The 15,720-nt window shown below is 40.1% G+C and overlaps 1 protein-coding gene across 3 annotated transcripts in view; it reads right to left on the minus strand.

Moving 5' to 3' along the window:
* Positions 1–15,720, minus strand: part of mctp2a (multiple C2 domains, transmembrane 2a) — a 53,791-nt gene that overhangs the window by 33,821 nt on the left and 4,250 nt on the right. For 2 of the 3 annotated variants that reach the window (XM_047352611.1, XM_047352618.1), the window contains exons 3-17: positions 14,028–14,087; positions 13,839–13,950; positions 10,333–10,475; positions 10,130–10,206; positions 9,911–10,025; positions 9,799–9,819; positions 5,513–5,689; positions 4,685–4,815; positions 3,676–3,862; positions 3,451–3,544; positions 3,258–3,360; positions 3,088–3,190; positions 2,896–2,997; positions 1,140–1,214; positions 795–914 (exon numbers count right to left, since the gene is read on the minus strand). In XM_047352611.1, coding sequence (XP_047208567.1) covers positions 795–914; positions 1,140–1,214; positions 2,896–2,997; positions 3,088–3,190; positions 3,258–3,360; positions 3,451–3,544; positions 3,676–3,862; positions 4,685–4,815; positions 5,513–5,689; positions 9,799–9,819; positions 9,911–10,025; positions 10,130–10,206; positions 10,333–10,475; positions 13,839–13,950; positions 14,028–14,087 — 1,620 coding nt within the window. The remainder of the gene's footprint in view (positions 1–794; positions 915–1,139; positions 1,215–2,895; positions 2,998–3,087; positions 3,191–3,257; positions 3,361–3,450; positions 3,545–3,675; positions 3,863–4,684; positions 4,816–5,512; positions 5,690–9,798; positions 9,820–9,910; positions 10,026–10,129; positions 10,207–10,332; positions 10,476–13,838; positions 13,951–14,027; positions 14,088–15,720) is intronic. The other variant, XM_047352625.1, reaches the window with a different exon arrangement.

The raw sequence follows: 15,720 nt of genomic DNA on the forward strand, positions 1-15,720 counted from the left end.
CCACCTGTCTGTCTGTATGCTGCGCTGTTCTAAAGGCTGTGATACACTGAGCCTGGCCGGTGCCTGAGGGGATTTGCACCTCAATATCACTGAGCAGGGCTTATAGAATGCACCAGGTATGAATTGCATGACATCCTGAGACCCAGCAGACAGAAGAAAGGCGGTAAAAGGAGAGTTTCTTCACACACCCTGTCTGTGACCGCTTCCTCACCCTGACACGGTGCTGGCAGGGCTTTCATGGCAATTGTACACTCTTAATCATGACATTACATGCACTGTGCTCTGCTAGATTTACTAGGTGCTTTAAGATTATTTAAGCTTAGGACCTAAGATCATATACCCTCATTAAAAACAGCTAAACAGAGACATTTAAACAAGGTTTAAACCTCAGAGGCAGACTGTCACTTCTCCAACAAAGGAAGCTCAGACTGTGATCCTCCTTACACCATCCCCTGGGTTAGGAGGCTTTGCGAAGAAGTCAGATGTGCAAACGCCCAAACCCCACCCTTTCACATATACTCTAATGTCATCAGAACCGAAGGAAAGCCAAGTGAGGTTTGATTCAAAGGATAAATCACATCTATCGCGTACGCACGGATAAGAAAACAGACAGCCAGCGTTGTTTTTTTCATGGGAAAAAGACCAGCAGAGAGAAAATGGCTAAAGCAAAGATTTGCCTCGACATCTCATTCACACGAAATGAAAAGAGTTAACGCCAGGCTGCAGTGAAACGGGACAAAACTTGCTCGCCCCAAGGCTCGAAGAGAGTTCATTAACATGAGGCAATGACTTACCAGAAAGGCTATTAGACTCCGTTGCTTGCTCTCCCACTGAAAACAGCTTTTAATGTACTGTAACGTGTACAGAACTGCTGTGCTGATTTTTCGAACCCGATATATATTCCTGGCAAGGATCTGGAAGAAAATAATTGAAAGGAAACAACAGAATTGTTTCTTATTGGACATAATGTTTATGGGTTTGAATCGAGGTTTAATCAGCTTTATTGCTCAAAGACAATTAAACAGATTGGTTTGACTACAACTTATCAAAAATCTAACAAAATATTTGCAAGTGGGATGTGACTTTATTGCATTCTTTTGGTTTCATTTGTTAATTTTAAAAAGAAACAGGCAAATCACCTTCTTGTTGAACTTCTCATTTTCCTCGATACATTTTTTCTCCTTTGGTTGGAAGGTTCTGACACCAGCTCTGACCTGGGACCAGCAACAATAATTAATACTGCAGTTGTATCATTTTATTTTTATTTTACATTATATATAATGATATAAATTACTACTATTGTCAAAACCTCGAATGAGACATGGGTCATTATGATAAATATAAATACCATGGTTCTGTAGTGTCACAGTATTTAGACAAAAATGTACATGTTACAATTACTTATTTAAAACACAAGAGAAAATTATTTTTGCTGCCCTATTATGCGAAAACAAAAGGTATCTAAAACCTTTCTAGGTTGTACAACAGCATGAGATCTAAATGGTTTTCATACATTTGATATATATTTTTTTAAGTTTCATTACATTTTTGATAAGAATTATAGTTTAGAAATAGTTTCAGAAATCTAGAAAGCTGTGAGAAATTATGTAATTCACTGAAATTTAAATATTTACCTCTGATTGTGTCAATCTTTATATCTATATTTGTTATCATCATTAAATAATAGTTCTGGAACCTAGTTGACTCTCTGACAACAAAAAGAAACATTTTTACATCAAGTCACCACTGTCCGGTAATAAAGACTTGATCGCCCAATCCCTAAGTTTGGCAACATTAAATGTAATTTTTTTGTCCCATTGTAAGTTATGTCTATTTTTTTGCAGTCTATGTGAAATTATTGCAAGGTTGCATCTGATTCCTTTTTTTTTTTGTGATTTTACAAATTCCTATTTTTATTTTTGCATTGATTCCAAGTTCTAAATCCTGAAGAATAAACAACACTTTCTCTGTGCTTCTTTAGTGTGAAGAAGATAGTTCCCTAGAAAGGAAAGGTGTTCCCTTATCAGATTAATTTTGATGGATTGAGACTGACTGAAATATGCATATTAATAGAATTTAATTTAGCTTTCAACTTTCCTTCAACAGTTCTAATAATGTAATTTAGTCATTTTAGTATTTGTTTCTTTGAATTTTCAAATTTAGTCTCAAGTAAAACTGTAGATCCACTGAAACTGTTTTATTAGTAGTTTTAAAGTGCTTATTTCAGAGAATATTATATATTATAATGTTCTTATTGTAGAATATTTGTTGAGGTGGAAAACTTTTTTTTGTGCAACCGAACCCTGAGCCTCCAATAAAATCCCGACATACGGAAGTACCTTTGTGTCACATAAACGAATGTGCAGAGATTTATTTCTCAACTCAACATAACACACGTAATTAAGCCAGTATAAGCTGGTTCACTCGTCTGTCAATCTGCTTGGGTAGCCAGCCTGCAGTTTCTTCAAGCTATGGTGCTCATAGCTTGACAACTGTAGTTTTAAAATAGAATGACTTATTTAGAGTGACACTTCCTTAGGTTTCACAATATGAGTGTCTGTATTTTTTTTGCCACCAGAAATATTTGCAAACAAAACATTTGTCTTTCCTGTAAGACAGGAAGAATTAGCAGCATCCAGCCACTGATCTAAAGTGTTAGCTTCTTTCAACCAGCTGAGCGGCAATGTGCAGGAACAAGAAGCAAAGGGGCAGTGCTGCCTTACTCTATGTTCCTTACAGCAGAGGTAATTGTGGTCACTCCAGCACTTTCTTTTGCATCAGATTAAATTAAAAGAACTTTAAGCAAAAGGAACATTATGGCAGACAACCTAAAACCATGATTTTCTAATGGTAACTGGCCCATGCTAACTCAAACACGTCAAATTTGGCCCTCACGTTGTTATAAATGACTTCCAACATTAGTGTGATTGTTCCTTTATAAGGTCTTCCCAGGTCTTCTTTCTTCAAGAGCAGACACACCTGCTGACCGTCCTGAACCTTTAGGAATTTACAAACACAGTTAATGTTTGAGTGTATATGAAGATTGATTTATATTTAGTGTTTAATTTACAAAATTCCCAAACTTACTGTCAATAAAGGGATAGCTATTTTTCCCAAAAGGTTTGGGCATCTGTCACCATTTTCATCAAAAACAGTTACCTCCACAACATCATGAATGTCCTTTATTGGGCTTTAAAAGAAACAGCGTTAATATATCAACAAAAAGGTGATACAATCTATTTAAGAAGACTTCTTACAATGTAAAGGTCTTGTTCCACTCCGGATTGACTGTCCTGTTAACAGTGTGAGTTTGAAGTTTGCAGTTCCCAAGCTCGATAACACAGAAGGGGTTGCTTTTTCCTGCAGATGGTAAAAGATGTTTTATTGTCCAATGTAAAGAAGAGGCCATTAATATGAGCACATCAGATGAAAAAGTAAATGGGTTTTTACCATTGATGTCTGTGGCTGGAAGATCGTTTGCTTTTAGCACGCTGACCTGAAGGAACCCGACTTCGTGTAAATGCTGGTGAGTGTTTTTTAAACTCTGAAAGAATTAAATCATGAAAAACAAATTTAAACAATGACTGAAAATAGATTAATGTTTTAGTTAAAGTATTATTTGTTTTAAGGAGGTTTTGTCAATGGTGGATGTTGGTAATAAAAGGATAAACATACAAATCTTTCCATCACTGAGTCTCTCTCATCTTGATTCACCAAGGTGGGGTTATCCGTGTCAGAAATGGAGACACCCCAGCAGGGTCTCAGGGTGACCAGGAAGACCAGCTTGCCTTTTCCAGGGTCCAACACATGAGTGTAGAGCTGTCTTTCATTTAAAGGAAGCCTCAATACATCAACCTCAAACCTGAAAGACAGCAGGGTTTCTGCAAGTTTTAGGGTCGCCAAGTGTACTATTTTTGAGACCATAACACATTTATGACCATGTTTAAGAACAAATATAAATCATAAAATATAATTTTTTATGGTATAATACCACCACCATTTCTCAGGTAGAACTAGAAAATAAGAATTTAAAACATAATTAAATGCTATTTAAGACCTAGTATAGAATCTAGATATATTATAGATTTTTTAAGATCCAAACCAAAAATTATTAAAAGGGAATCAATATTAGCTTATATAACTTTTTAAGAAATATGTGATGGAAAAAAAGTGAGCACCAGGTAGGCTAGAACACAGCCATAAGTTGCTGAAGAATGATGTATGGAATGGCCAATATCAGGCATCACTGCATAACCCAGTGGTCACCAAAAACAAATGTACTGACTGTGAAAACTTCAGCTAAAAAAGCTAATAGCTAATAAAGTAGAGCTTTATCTGGTGATTTGTCCCGTGAATAGGTCAGGAGAAAGAGTGCAGTAGGTTGGAGAGCTAATAAACCGGCACCTTATGGAGAGACTTTAAGAAGTTCTGGCTTTTCTGGGTGGACTCAAAAAGCTCCTTTTCTTTCAGAAAATTGTGTCCTGTTACTCAATACCATTGGCTTTGAAAAACATATACTGTGATTCATGTTATTATCTTTTACATTTTCAGAATTTTTAAGGCTTTCTGGCTCTAAAATAAAATCATATATGCATTGATTTTAAGACCCTGCAGAAACTCAGAAAAAGATTCTGCAGATTAACTATTGTGGGAAAATTACCAATATCAACCAGGAAATACTCACATCCCCCACGACTCTGTCCCTTTCCGCCCTCTCTTTGAGAACACCTCCACCTGCAGAGGTTCCTGGATGTCTTCAAATTGATTGAAGTCAAACTGTTCTCTCCACTGGGGATTCGGCTGAATGCAAAGGTTCTAAAGGATGATAAAGACCCATTTTTAGCTCATACAATAACACAAAAACACAGATGTATAGACTTTGATGGAATTCCAGGCTAAATGCTTTATTACACCAAGTTATCTCCATTCTGACACGGGGATAAAGTCTTTGTTCAGCCTGAGCCGAATGAAGCAGGAGACGGGGAAAAAAAGAGGTGTGCTGTGTTGCGTGTATGTGTATCGAGTTGTGTGCGCTTGTACGGGTACACCTCGGTTGCCACTCTGGGATTGTAAACACTGACAGCTTCCAATTAGAATCAGCTTTGTTCAACAAACAAACAAGCAGAGAGGAAAGCATAGTGGTTTACAAAGAAATGACACGACAACACGAGACAAGTACACTGTAGAATCATCGGGGGAGGGAGGCCAACGAATACAGGTAAGACGAATAGGGCATGCTGGGTATGTAAATGAAATCAATGAAGCCCAGCACTTTGCAGCACACTGGGAAGTGAGTGGCAGCCCTGCCCGGTCTAATGAGCTGCCTCTGCCATGGCCCAGTGAGCCAAGGTGGAGGTGAGTCACTGATAGGGACCTGCTGGGAGTGAGAGGTTGGAAAGTGAAGAGATGGGAGCTGGAAGAAAGCTAAACTGGAAAGGCTAAGGAAGCATTAGAAAAGCGAGAGTTGGTGGAGTGAGAAAAAACAAAACTAAATGAAAAACAACGTGCCAACCTTGCTTTTGTATTTCTGATCACCGAGGCGGAAGCGGACGTAGACATCACCCTGGCCGTACTGTGGCAGGTCTTGTCCCTCCACCAGGGTGATATGGAATACACCAGTCCATGTCTGGTTCTTCAGCTGATTCTTCGGTGGGTCAGAAGTGCGTGGAGTTGGGCCCTGGTTCTGCTGCTGTTGGGCAAAGAAGTACACATGTGTTTAATAAGCACTAAAATAAATATCTATTTGGAGCAGCATAATCTTACTCTGAAAGTTTAAGAGAGCCCAACTTTTAATTAAAGTATATTTATCCAGTGTTGGGAAAAGCAGTGACAATTTAGTTTAATACCATATCAGTAACAGTAGCTAAAACAAGGCAACATGCTTAAAAAAAAAAACAACACATTATTGAAAGTGTTAGTTTTAATCAATAAATGAATAAAACACTTAAACAAGATTCCTTGTATGAATTTGCAACAAAAACACAGAAATGGTGCTACCTTAATAAAAACATTTTCAAAGCTAACTTAAGAATAAAACTCTAGCCCTCGAAGGAGAACAGCAAAGTAAATCATGTTGCATTAAAGATGTCCTAATTCTAAACAGACAACATGGAGGTTGTTCGACTAAAGTGACCAATATGGCACCCTGTATATTCCAGCTAAAAAAAAACAGTCTCTTATTTATATTAAAGTTAATTTCATGTTATTTAATAACTAGTTTATTCCCTGACCAGGAATGCCAACATGTTCCAATAAGAAACAATGTTTAAACTGACATTTTAAAAGCTCCAGTTTACATTAAGCATAAAAACTTACAGACTTAATAAGTCTTGGAAAATTATTCTCTGTTAAAAAAGAAAACGTATCTTTTACAAAATCAGCTGTGGCAAAATTATTGGTACTGCCAACAACGGGGCCACCTGGCAATACAGAAAAATGCGATATGCAATATTGTCAGTGAATGTCACAATAATATGACACTTAACTAAACAGTGTTCATGGTTTTCTGATTTGTGTTCTTGCAAACATTGCACCCAGATAGTTCTTGAGCTACTATAAAAATAAATAAATTTATTATTTCTATCTTAACAACATGGTTTTATTGAACAAGCATCTACATCTGCTCATTTGGCCATGAAACTGTGGCATTGCCATACTAAAACATTTTCTCCCCCTTTAAAACAACAGGCATCAGCAAACATATTATTGGAATGGTAATTATTTAATCAACTTTTAGTTATTGTAGTCCAAGCAGCTCTCTGCAATATGGTGAAAATTTTGTTTATCCACAAGGGGGGATGAGGACCCATTTTTATCTGGCCACCATGAACAGAGAGGAAGAAGGTAAGAAAGGTTAAAACTTCAAAGTTCATCTTGGCCTCACCAAGTTTTCACCAACACCATCTGCATACCAACTGGTTGTTTGGGATACCACAAAAATCTTTTTCCCATCTACCGTCACAAAAATAAAACATTTTGGAGCTAAATGTAACTTGGACTTTAATTGGAACCGTTTGCTTTTAAGATTAAACTTTTGAGTAACAAACACTCCTGGTTGATTTGGCATGAGAGGAAGAATATGTGGAAAAGCCCCTCATGCCCACTGTTAAGTAAGGTGTGTGATCTGTGGTCCTATGGTCCCGTTTCTCTTGCTAACCTTGTTGGAAAGCATGGCACCATCAATTATTTGAAATAGCAGAAGATTTTACATAAAAATCTAGTGGGCTCTGGTACAAAACTGAAAATGGGTTGTTATTTGGTTTTTTAACAGGATCATGATCCAATTCGATTAGCCAAAAAAACACAGAAATGGTTTACTAGACACAAAATCAATCTTCTTTCATGGCCATTACAGCTTAGTTTTAGTTTAGTCTTTACCAGATGTACCGACAAATTTGTCTGAGTGTGTACATAGTTAGAACTTCTTTTACTCATTTATTTTTAACATGCTACTGCACTATACTAACACCGTATCATGTTAACTTCCTGCATAAAAGTAGGACAAAGGTTTACATTATACAGGGCTATTTCTATTGGAGCAGATTAGCAGATCTCTACTGACAAGCGAGGCACACACCATGGAAGCTCCAGGAAAGGCAGGAAGAGAGAACCGTCAGCGAACAGCCAGATGTCCCTGGCTGTGACAGTCCCACTCATCACTGGCTCCCAGACTGAGTGTGGGGAGGCAGGACACTTGGCATACTGCAGCAGAGACAGCAGGCAGCAGTGAGTAATGATGCTAACCGCGCAGCTCTCTCATCAGCAAATTATGCATACATGCTGTATGTATGGCCGGCATCAGAGTTTAATGCACATTGGCCAACATATCCGCTCTTACATTAACAACAAGGTCCCTACACACTTTTTCAGGTCACAATTTCAAACTTTTCCAGATTGAAATTTCTTGAAGTTTCTGGAGTTTAAGACCCACAGAATTATTACGTTCACTGTGAATATAAGGCACGTTATTCATAGGGAGGCAAAAACCACAACTCTATATGGATGGATGGAACAAGCATTTTCTTATCAAGAACTGCCATAAAACATGGACACTTGGAAAAATAAAGGAAAAATAAGATAAAACAGCAAACACTCCACTTGTGCTATGTGCCACCGAGGAAGCAGAGAGGAAGAGCGGCCTTGATATGTTTCCATGTTGAAGTTCCCGTGCGGCCGCGCGGTGATAGGCCAGGGCTGTAAAAACAAACAGCACAGAGGTTGTGTAGAGCTGACGGTAATTAAAGAGCAGGAGCGTAATCTGCTCTAGCCTCTTTGATTGCCTCGCTCCTTCAGCTGCCCGGGCGACGCCGCTTCAAACGGCCTTGCTGCAACTCCCCCTGTCACTTGGGGGGGCCACTCCTCATCGCTTCGGGGTCATAACCCACATTGCCACCCAATCCGGAGGGGATCAAAGCATATCTCTGGGACCTGAATTAACATGGAATACCAGAGGCACAGCCCTATAAATATCAGCCCCTTCAAATGAAGAGGAACAAGAGGGAGTAGAGGGAGTGATATAAAACAGGCCTCAGCCAAGTCATCCCAAGTGTTTATCTTGGACACATTTCTATCTCAGCGGCCAATAAAACAATTCCACTTAACTGTAAGTGGCCCCTAAAGAGAATCTATTCCTGGTCCTAAAAGGGCTGCTCGATTGATTCCATATGGTGGGACAGCATGGGGACAAGCATGATGAGCTCAGACCCAGGTCCATTTGGCTGGTACCTCAGCACTGTCCGTCCACAGCTGTGATATTACATTCTAACATCTGGGTTATTGCCCACCATGCCTGGGAATTATCAGCCCTGCCGATCTTAGGCATCCCACACTGGCAACGTGCCTCAAACAGCCCGAGACCATCACCACCCACCCTTCGCTTTTCCGCTTCTCCCACACGCCCCCTCCTGTTTGAAACACTATCACACAGCAGAGTTTTACTCAGGCCCCTGCCATTCCTGGTCTCTGCGGTGGTATCACAGAGGGAAAAACGATGTATCGAAGTATGGGGAGCCGAGCTGTAAGACCACGATGGGTGTTAAACGCAACAAGATACTGTATGTTTCTCCAAAACAAATTGGTGGAGGGGGGGCTGCATTGTTACATTGTTAAATTAGCAGGCAGATTTAAGCAGGCCGAACATTGTGTATAGTCCCACTGCACATCTCTGCCTCCCTTTGAGTATCTTTAACCATCTGCAGCGGATAACCTACGACGCTGAAGGAAAATGGCATTCATGTCTTTGTCATCTCATTTCAAATTGAGATTGTCTGCTGGACCATCAAGAGACTAAACAGTGGCAGATGTAGTGACAGCATAGGTGTGAAGATAAACCCACTCGCAGCAGAGCGAGTCCCAAGCAGCAACCCTCCAATTTCACTCTGAATCTAATTACAGCTGCAGTGTATTGAAATCCACTTGAGGGGGAAGTGAAACTTTGTTTACTGCTAAACAAAATACACCTATGGAATACTTATCGAAAAACATTCTTCAACAAATTCAGGTTGTATTCTGATTTTGATGTGTATGAGATTCTGTCATATTTCTTAAATGCTTAAATAGCAAATATTAATGGGTATAAGTTTAACTATACATCTACTGTATATTGGCTGTGGTTAAACACAAAAGCCAGGGTCTAGAACATAATTCTTTGTTTTACCATTTCACAGTGAGCTACTGCCACCTAGTGCTGCTTTGGATAAGAACTGCTGAGTAAAAGAAAAGCTTTAAGAAAACTACAGTAATCGCAGTTTGGAAATGTTTTATATAACTGAAAATGTCCGAGGTATGAAACGAACTTACCTTCTTTTTTGGACGGAATCTCTGAAATGAAAAATAAAAGCATTCGTTAGTACAAATAAGAGAATTTCCTCTGCAATAAACTTTTTTTTTTGAATCACAGATATATTCATACAGGGCCTCTTTTCACTGTGGCATCTCGGAACAGCAATCGGACTTCCACGGCGATAACTCCCATGTCATCTTCTTTGCTCTTAGGGTCCTCAAGACGCAACTCCAGTTCATGTGTTCTGGTGAAGGACAGAATGAAAACTAATTATCACTTAAAGAATTATTTTTTTTACTTAAAATGAAATCGTGAAATGCATGAAAAGTGAATGTATCAAGTACTCACTTGTGCAAGTCAAGGTCTTTCAGAGAAATAGTGCTTGAACCCATGAAGTCATCGGCTGTGAGATTTTTATCATAGACCTGCAACATTGTTACAACCTATTAACACATCTCATAAAATTAAATGTTGCCAGTTTGGGATATATTGAATTAATAAAGTCCACTATTCTAACTTTGTGCAGGTGTGGTAAAACAAATAATGCCTACCCTAAGTTCCACATCATGGTCTCTGTCCCGAAGCGGATGAGAGAAGGACTCATTCCATCGCGGATTCAGGTCCTTGTAAACCACTTTGCTTTTATAGAACTGCTTCCCTTCAAGTTTGAACTTCACATAAGGATCACTTGTAGCTGGAATTAATTACGTTTGAAAAAACAAGAAATCATTACTACCTTGAGAAATGAATGTGCAATTACTCTCATTTAAAAATAGGATTTTTTTTAATGCAAACATTATTAGGGAGTATACTTTTTACCCTGTGTTGGCACTGTGTGTAGGAAAATACACACCCTTCCCCCATGATAATTATGTGAGGCACAGTCATTTGCGGGCCGGAGATGTACCCCACACATGGTGAAACCAGGAAAGTAGCCATTTAATTGTCAGAAGAGTAGAAACACTCGCCAGCATGAGGCGACCAGAACCCCAAAATCCAGAAGCAACCAGTGTTAATCTACCAAGCCTGTTAAGAAAGTCTGTCTGGTGGGGGTTTTGGACTTCTTTGTTTCTGCAATTGCACGCAGATTGGCCAAAAAAATGAAAGCCAGCCCCATGCCTTCATTTGTATAGAGGGGGAATAAAGGGGTGCTTGAGAGAGCCTGCGGGGAGGCTTGAATCACATGACAAAGGCCCTGTGGGGATGGGCTGTCAGGTCTGTCAGCTCCCCACTCCAAATGAACATCTCGCAAAGGCAAGCAGGACCCACAGCAGCTCCACCCTGCCAGCCTGTGACAGGGAAACCTCCAGGCAACTTGACAGGAGGAGAATGTGGCAGCTAGCAAGGAGAAAAGCTCTGGCACGACAGAGAGTGGTGACGATGGAAATTAATGGGGGGAAGAAAAGAAAAAGAGGGGAGAACAAAAACCCCAAGGAGTGGGGGGCTGTTGGTGTGGGTCCCTGTCAGAATATGTAATGACAATGTATGCCATTGGTGGCCCTTTGGCACAGTGCTGATTGTTGGGCAAACAGTGCAGAGGCAGGGGGCGTGTATGGGCATTGCATCATCATTGTGCCATCTTGTCATGAAGTGTAAGATCTCAACTAACACAGGGCACTGGGCTTGGAGGGTCTACTTTACCCAACATGATTAGAAAAATTAAAATGAGAATTCCACAGCACCAGGGTTTATTGTCAACAGAGGAGTAGCTTGAAACTTTAAATTGCAAATGAATTGAAGCTGAAGTAGCTTTTAAACTCTATTATCCTAAATTTCAAGCCTTAATTCAATCTGACACTATTCAAACACAAATTTCCAATTTCGTTCTTTAAGTAAAACAAGTCCCCAAAACTCCTAAAATACAGAGGTTGGACAATGAAACTGAAACACCTGTCATTTTAGTGTGGGAGGTTTCATGGCTAAATTGGACCAGCCTGGTATCCAGTCTTCATTGATTGCACATTGCACCAGTAAGAGCAGAGTGTGAAGGTTCAATTAGCAGGGTAAGAGCACAGTTTTGCTCAAAATATTGAAATGCACACAACATTATGGTGACATACCAGAGTTCAAAAGAGGACAAATTGTTGGTGCACGTCTTGCTGGCGCATCTGTGACCAAGACAGCAAGTCTTTGTGATGTATCAAGAGCCACGGTATCCAGGGTAATGTCAGCATACCACCAAGAAGGACGAACCACATTCAACAGGATTAACTGTGGACGCAAGAGGAAGCTGTCTGAAAGGGATGTTCGGGTGCTAACACGGATTGCATCCAAAAAACATAAAACCACGGCTGCCCAAATCACGGCAGAATTAAATGTGCATCTCAACTCTCCTGTTTCCACCAGAACTGTCCGTCGGGAGCTCCACAGGGTCAATATACATGGCTGGGCTGCTATAGCCAAACCTTTGGTCACTCATGCCAATGCCAAACGTTGGTTTCAATGGTGCAAGGAGCGCAAATCTTGGGCTGTGGACAATGTGAAACATGTATTGTTCTCTGATGAGTCCACCTTTACTGTTTTCCCCACATCTGGGAGAGTTACGGTGTGGAGAAGCCCCAAAGAAGCGTACCACCCAGACTGTTGCATGCCCAGAGTGAAGCATGGGGGTGGATCAGTGATGGTTTGGGCTGCCATATCATGGCATTCCCTTGGCCCAATACTTGTGCTAGATGGGTGCGTCACTGCCAAGGACTACCGAACCATTCTTGAGGACCATGTGCATCCAATGGTTCAAACATTGTATCTTGAAGGCGGTGCCGTGCATCAGGATGATAATGCACCAATACACACAGCAAGATTGGTGAAAGATTGGTTTGATGAACATGAAAGTGAAGTTGAACATCTCCCATGGCCTGCACAGTCACCAGATCTAAATATTATTGAGCCACTTTGGGGTGTTTTGGAGGAACGAGTCAGGAAACGTTTTCCTCCACCAGTATCACATAGTGACCTGGCCACTATCCTGCAAGAAGAATGGCTTAAAATCCCTCTGACCACTGTGCAGGACTTGTATATGTCATTCCCAAGACGAATTGATGCTGTACTGGCCACAAAAGGAGGCCCTACACCATACTAATAAATTATTGTGGTCTAAAACCAGGTGTTTCAGTTTTATTGTCCTACCCCTGTATGTTGGCAACTTATGCATGAGACCACACAGCTTTTTCCCGAAATACTCCTGTAGTTTCATTTTTAGCCACTAGAGGATGCTGTCGTTCTGAAGCCGTAAAACGACCTAATCTTCTGAAATTGATAGTTTATCCGACTATTCTCCCTTATAGTTAATAATTTTTTGAACTGAAATACATTTCTGAAAAATAAATTAGCAACCAAAAACTGCTAATTTTAAAGATCTCCTTTTGAAAACAGACAAAGGTTTCTGGATTCAACATTTACAGGTGCATCTAGACCAGCTAAAATATGATCCAAAGTTCAGTAATTCAGGGGACTATTGAGATGCCCCCTGAATTATTTTTAATTATTACTAAGTATGATTTTAATTGTAAAATTCCATTAAAAAAAACTGTTTATGACACAAGAGAAAAATTTTGTCCCTTTTAAATCTATGAGAAACAGCTGTTTAAAAAATAAATGAGGAGTTACTTGCACTAACTGCATCTTTTAATTAAATACAAGCATCTGCGCTCATGCACTCTGCTTTTTGTTATACTGGTTTAACTGCATACTTTTTACATTTGTTTGTGTTGTCACTCTCATAGCAAAGCTGTATTAAAGCAGAACCTGAACACACCCCATTCTTGCTTATTATATTAACATGTTTCCTATGTGAAACTATTAATTGTTTTGTGGAAAAATTTTACAAATGTAATCCAGTTTTGTTCAAATGCAGTATTTTGTTAAGGATTGCCCTTTAGCTATTACCAAAAGACAACACAGAATGAGCTGCATTCCTGTCGGCGAAAATGGGACCAGCTCCAGCTGGACACACCTCAGCCTAACTTAAGGTTTTAAGAGCAGTTTGAAAATATGTACATTTCCCTTTGACACGTTGTGAAAGGGGCCGGATCACATTAGGGTCATCACAGTAACCTACCAGAACGCCTGTTTCTGACGACCAGATTGCGACCATACTTTAGGTTGATGCTAAGGAGGTACCTCTGGAACGGGGAGGGTGTTTGAACATCAGGGCCTGGCAACAAAATGTCCTGTGGAGAACCCACAGTTAAATTAACATGACTGTTCACAGCAGCAGCTTAGTGATTTTCATTGTGTGAATACTCACAGCGCCTTCTGCTAGCTCCGTAATATTGTCATCAAAGTCATCACAGGCTTCGGCAGAGTTCTGAATAAGAAAGATTAAAAAGGGCTTTTTAATGAACACAAAATTGATGACGGCTTCAATAAAAAATGGACATTTCTGCATTATGTTTGTGCTTATATACAGTACAGACCAAAAGTTTGGACACACCTTCTCATTCAAAGAGTTTTCTTTATTTTCATGACTATGAATATTGTAGCTTCACACCGAAGGCATCAAGACTATGAATTAACACATGTGGAATCATATAATGAACAAAAAAGTGTGAAACAACTGAAAATATGTCTTATATTCTAGGTTCTTCAAAGTAGCCACCTTTTGCTTTGATTACTGCTCCACACACTCTTGGCATTCTGTTGATGAGCTTCAAGAGGTAGTCACCTGAAATGGTTTTCACTTCACAGGTGTGCCCTGTCAGGTTTAATAAGTGGGATTTCAAGCCTTATAAATGGGGTTGGGACCATCAGTTGTGTTGTGCAGGAGGTGGATACAGTACACAGCTGATAGTCCTACTGAATAGACTGTTAAAATTTGTATTATGGCAAGAAAAAAGCAGCTAAGTAAAAAAAAAACAAGTGGCCATCATTACTTTAAGAAATGATGGTTAGTCAGTCCGAACAATTGGGAAAACTTTGAAAGTGTCCTCAAGTGCAGTCGCAAAAACCATCAAGCGCTACAAAGAAACTGGCTCACATGAGGACCGCCCCAGGAAAGGAAGACCAAGAGTCACCTCTGCTGCGGACGATAAGCTCATCTGAGTCACCAGCCTCAGAAATCGCAGGTTAACAGCAGCTCAGATTAGAGATCAGGTCAATGCCACACAGAGTTCTAACAGCAAACACATCTCTAGAACAACTGTTAAGAGGAGACTGTGTGAATGAGGCCTTCATGGTAAAATAGCTGCTAGGAAACCACTGCTGAGGACAGGCAACAAGCAGAAGAGACTTGTTTGGGCTAAAGAACACAAGGAATGGACATTAGACCAGTGGAAATCTGTGCTTTGGTCTGATGAGTCCAAGTTTGAGATCTTTGGTTCCAACCACCGTGTCTTTGTGCGGTGCAGAAGAGGTGAATGGATGGACTCTACATGCCTGGTTCCCACCGTGAAGCATGGAGGGGGAGGTGTGATGGTGTGGGGGTGCTTTGCTGGTGACACTGTTGGGGATTTATTCAAAATTGAAGGCATACTGAACCAGCATGGCTACCACAGCATCTTGCAGCGGCATGCTATTACATCCGGTTTGCGTTTAGTTGGACCATTATTTATTTTTCAACAGGACAATGACCCCAAACACACCTCCAGGCTGTGTAAGGGCTATTTGACCAAGAAGGAAAGTGATGGGGTGCTGCACCAGATGACCTGGCCTCCACAGTCACCGGACCTGAACCCAATCGAGATGGTTTGGGATGAGCTGGACCGCAGAGTAAAGGCAAAAGGGCCAACAAGTGCTAAGCATCTCTGAGAACTCCTTTGAGACTATTGGAAAACCATTTCAGGTGACTACCTCTTGAAGCTCATCAACAGAATGCCAAGAGTGTGCAGAGCAGTAATCAAAGCAAAAGGTGGCTACTTTGAAGAACCTAGAATATAAGACATATTTTCAGTTGTTTCACATTTTTTTGTTCAGTATATAATTCCACATATGTTAATTCATAG

The sequence above is a fragment of the Girardinichthys multiradiatus genome, chromosome 2 (genome assembly GCF_021462225.1).
Source record: "Girardinichthys multiradiatus isolate DD_20200921_A chromosome 2, DD_fGirMul_XY1, whole genome shotgun sequence".
NCBI classification, from domain to species: Eukaryota; Metazoa; Chordata; class Actinopteri; order Cyprinodontiformes; family Goodeidae; genus Girardinichthys; species Girardinichthys multiradiatus.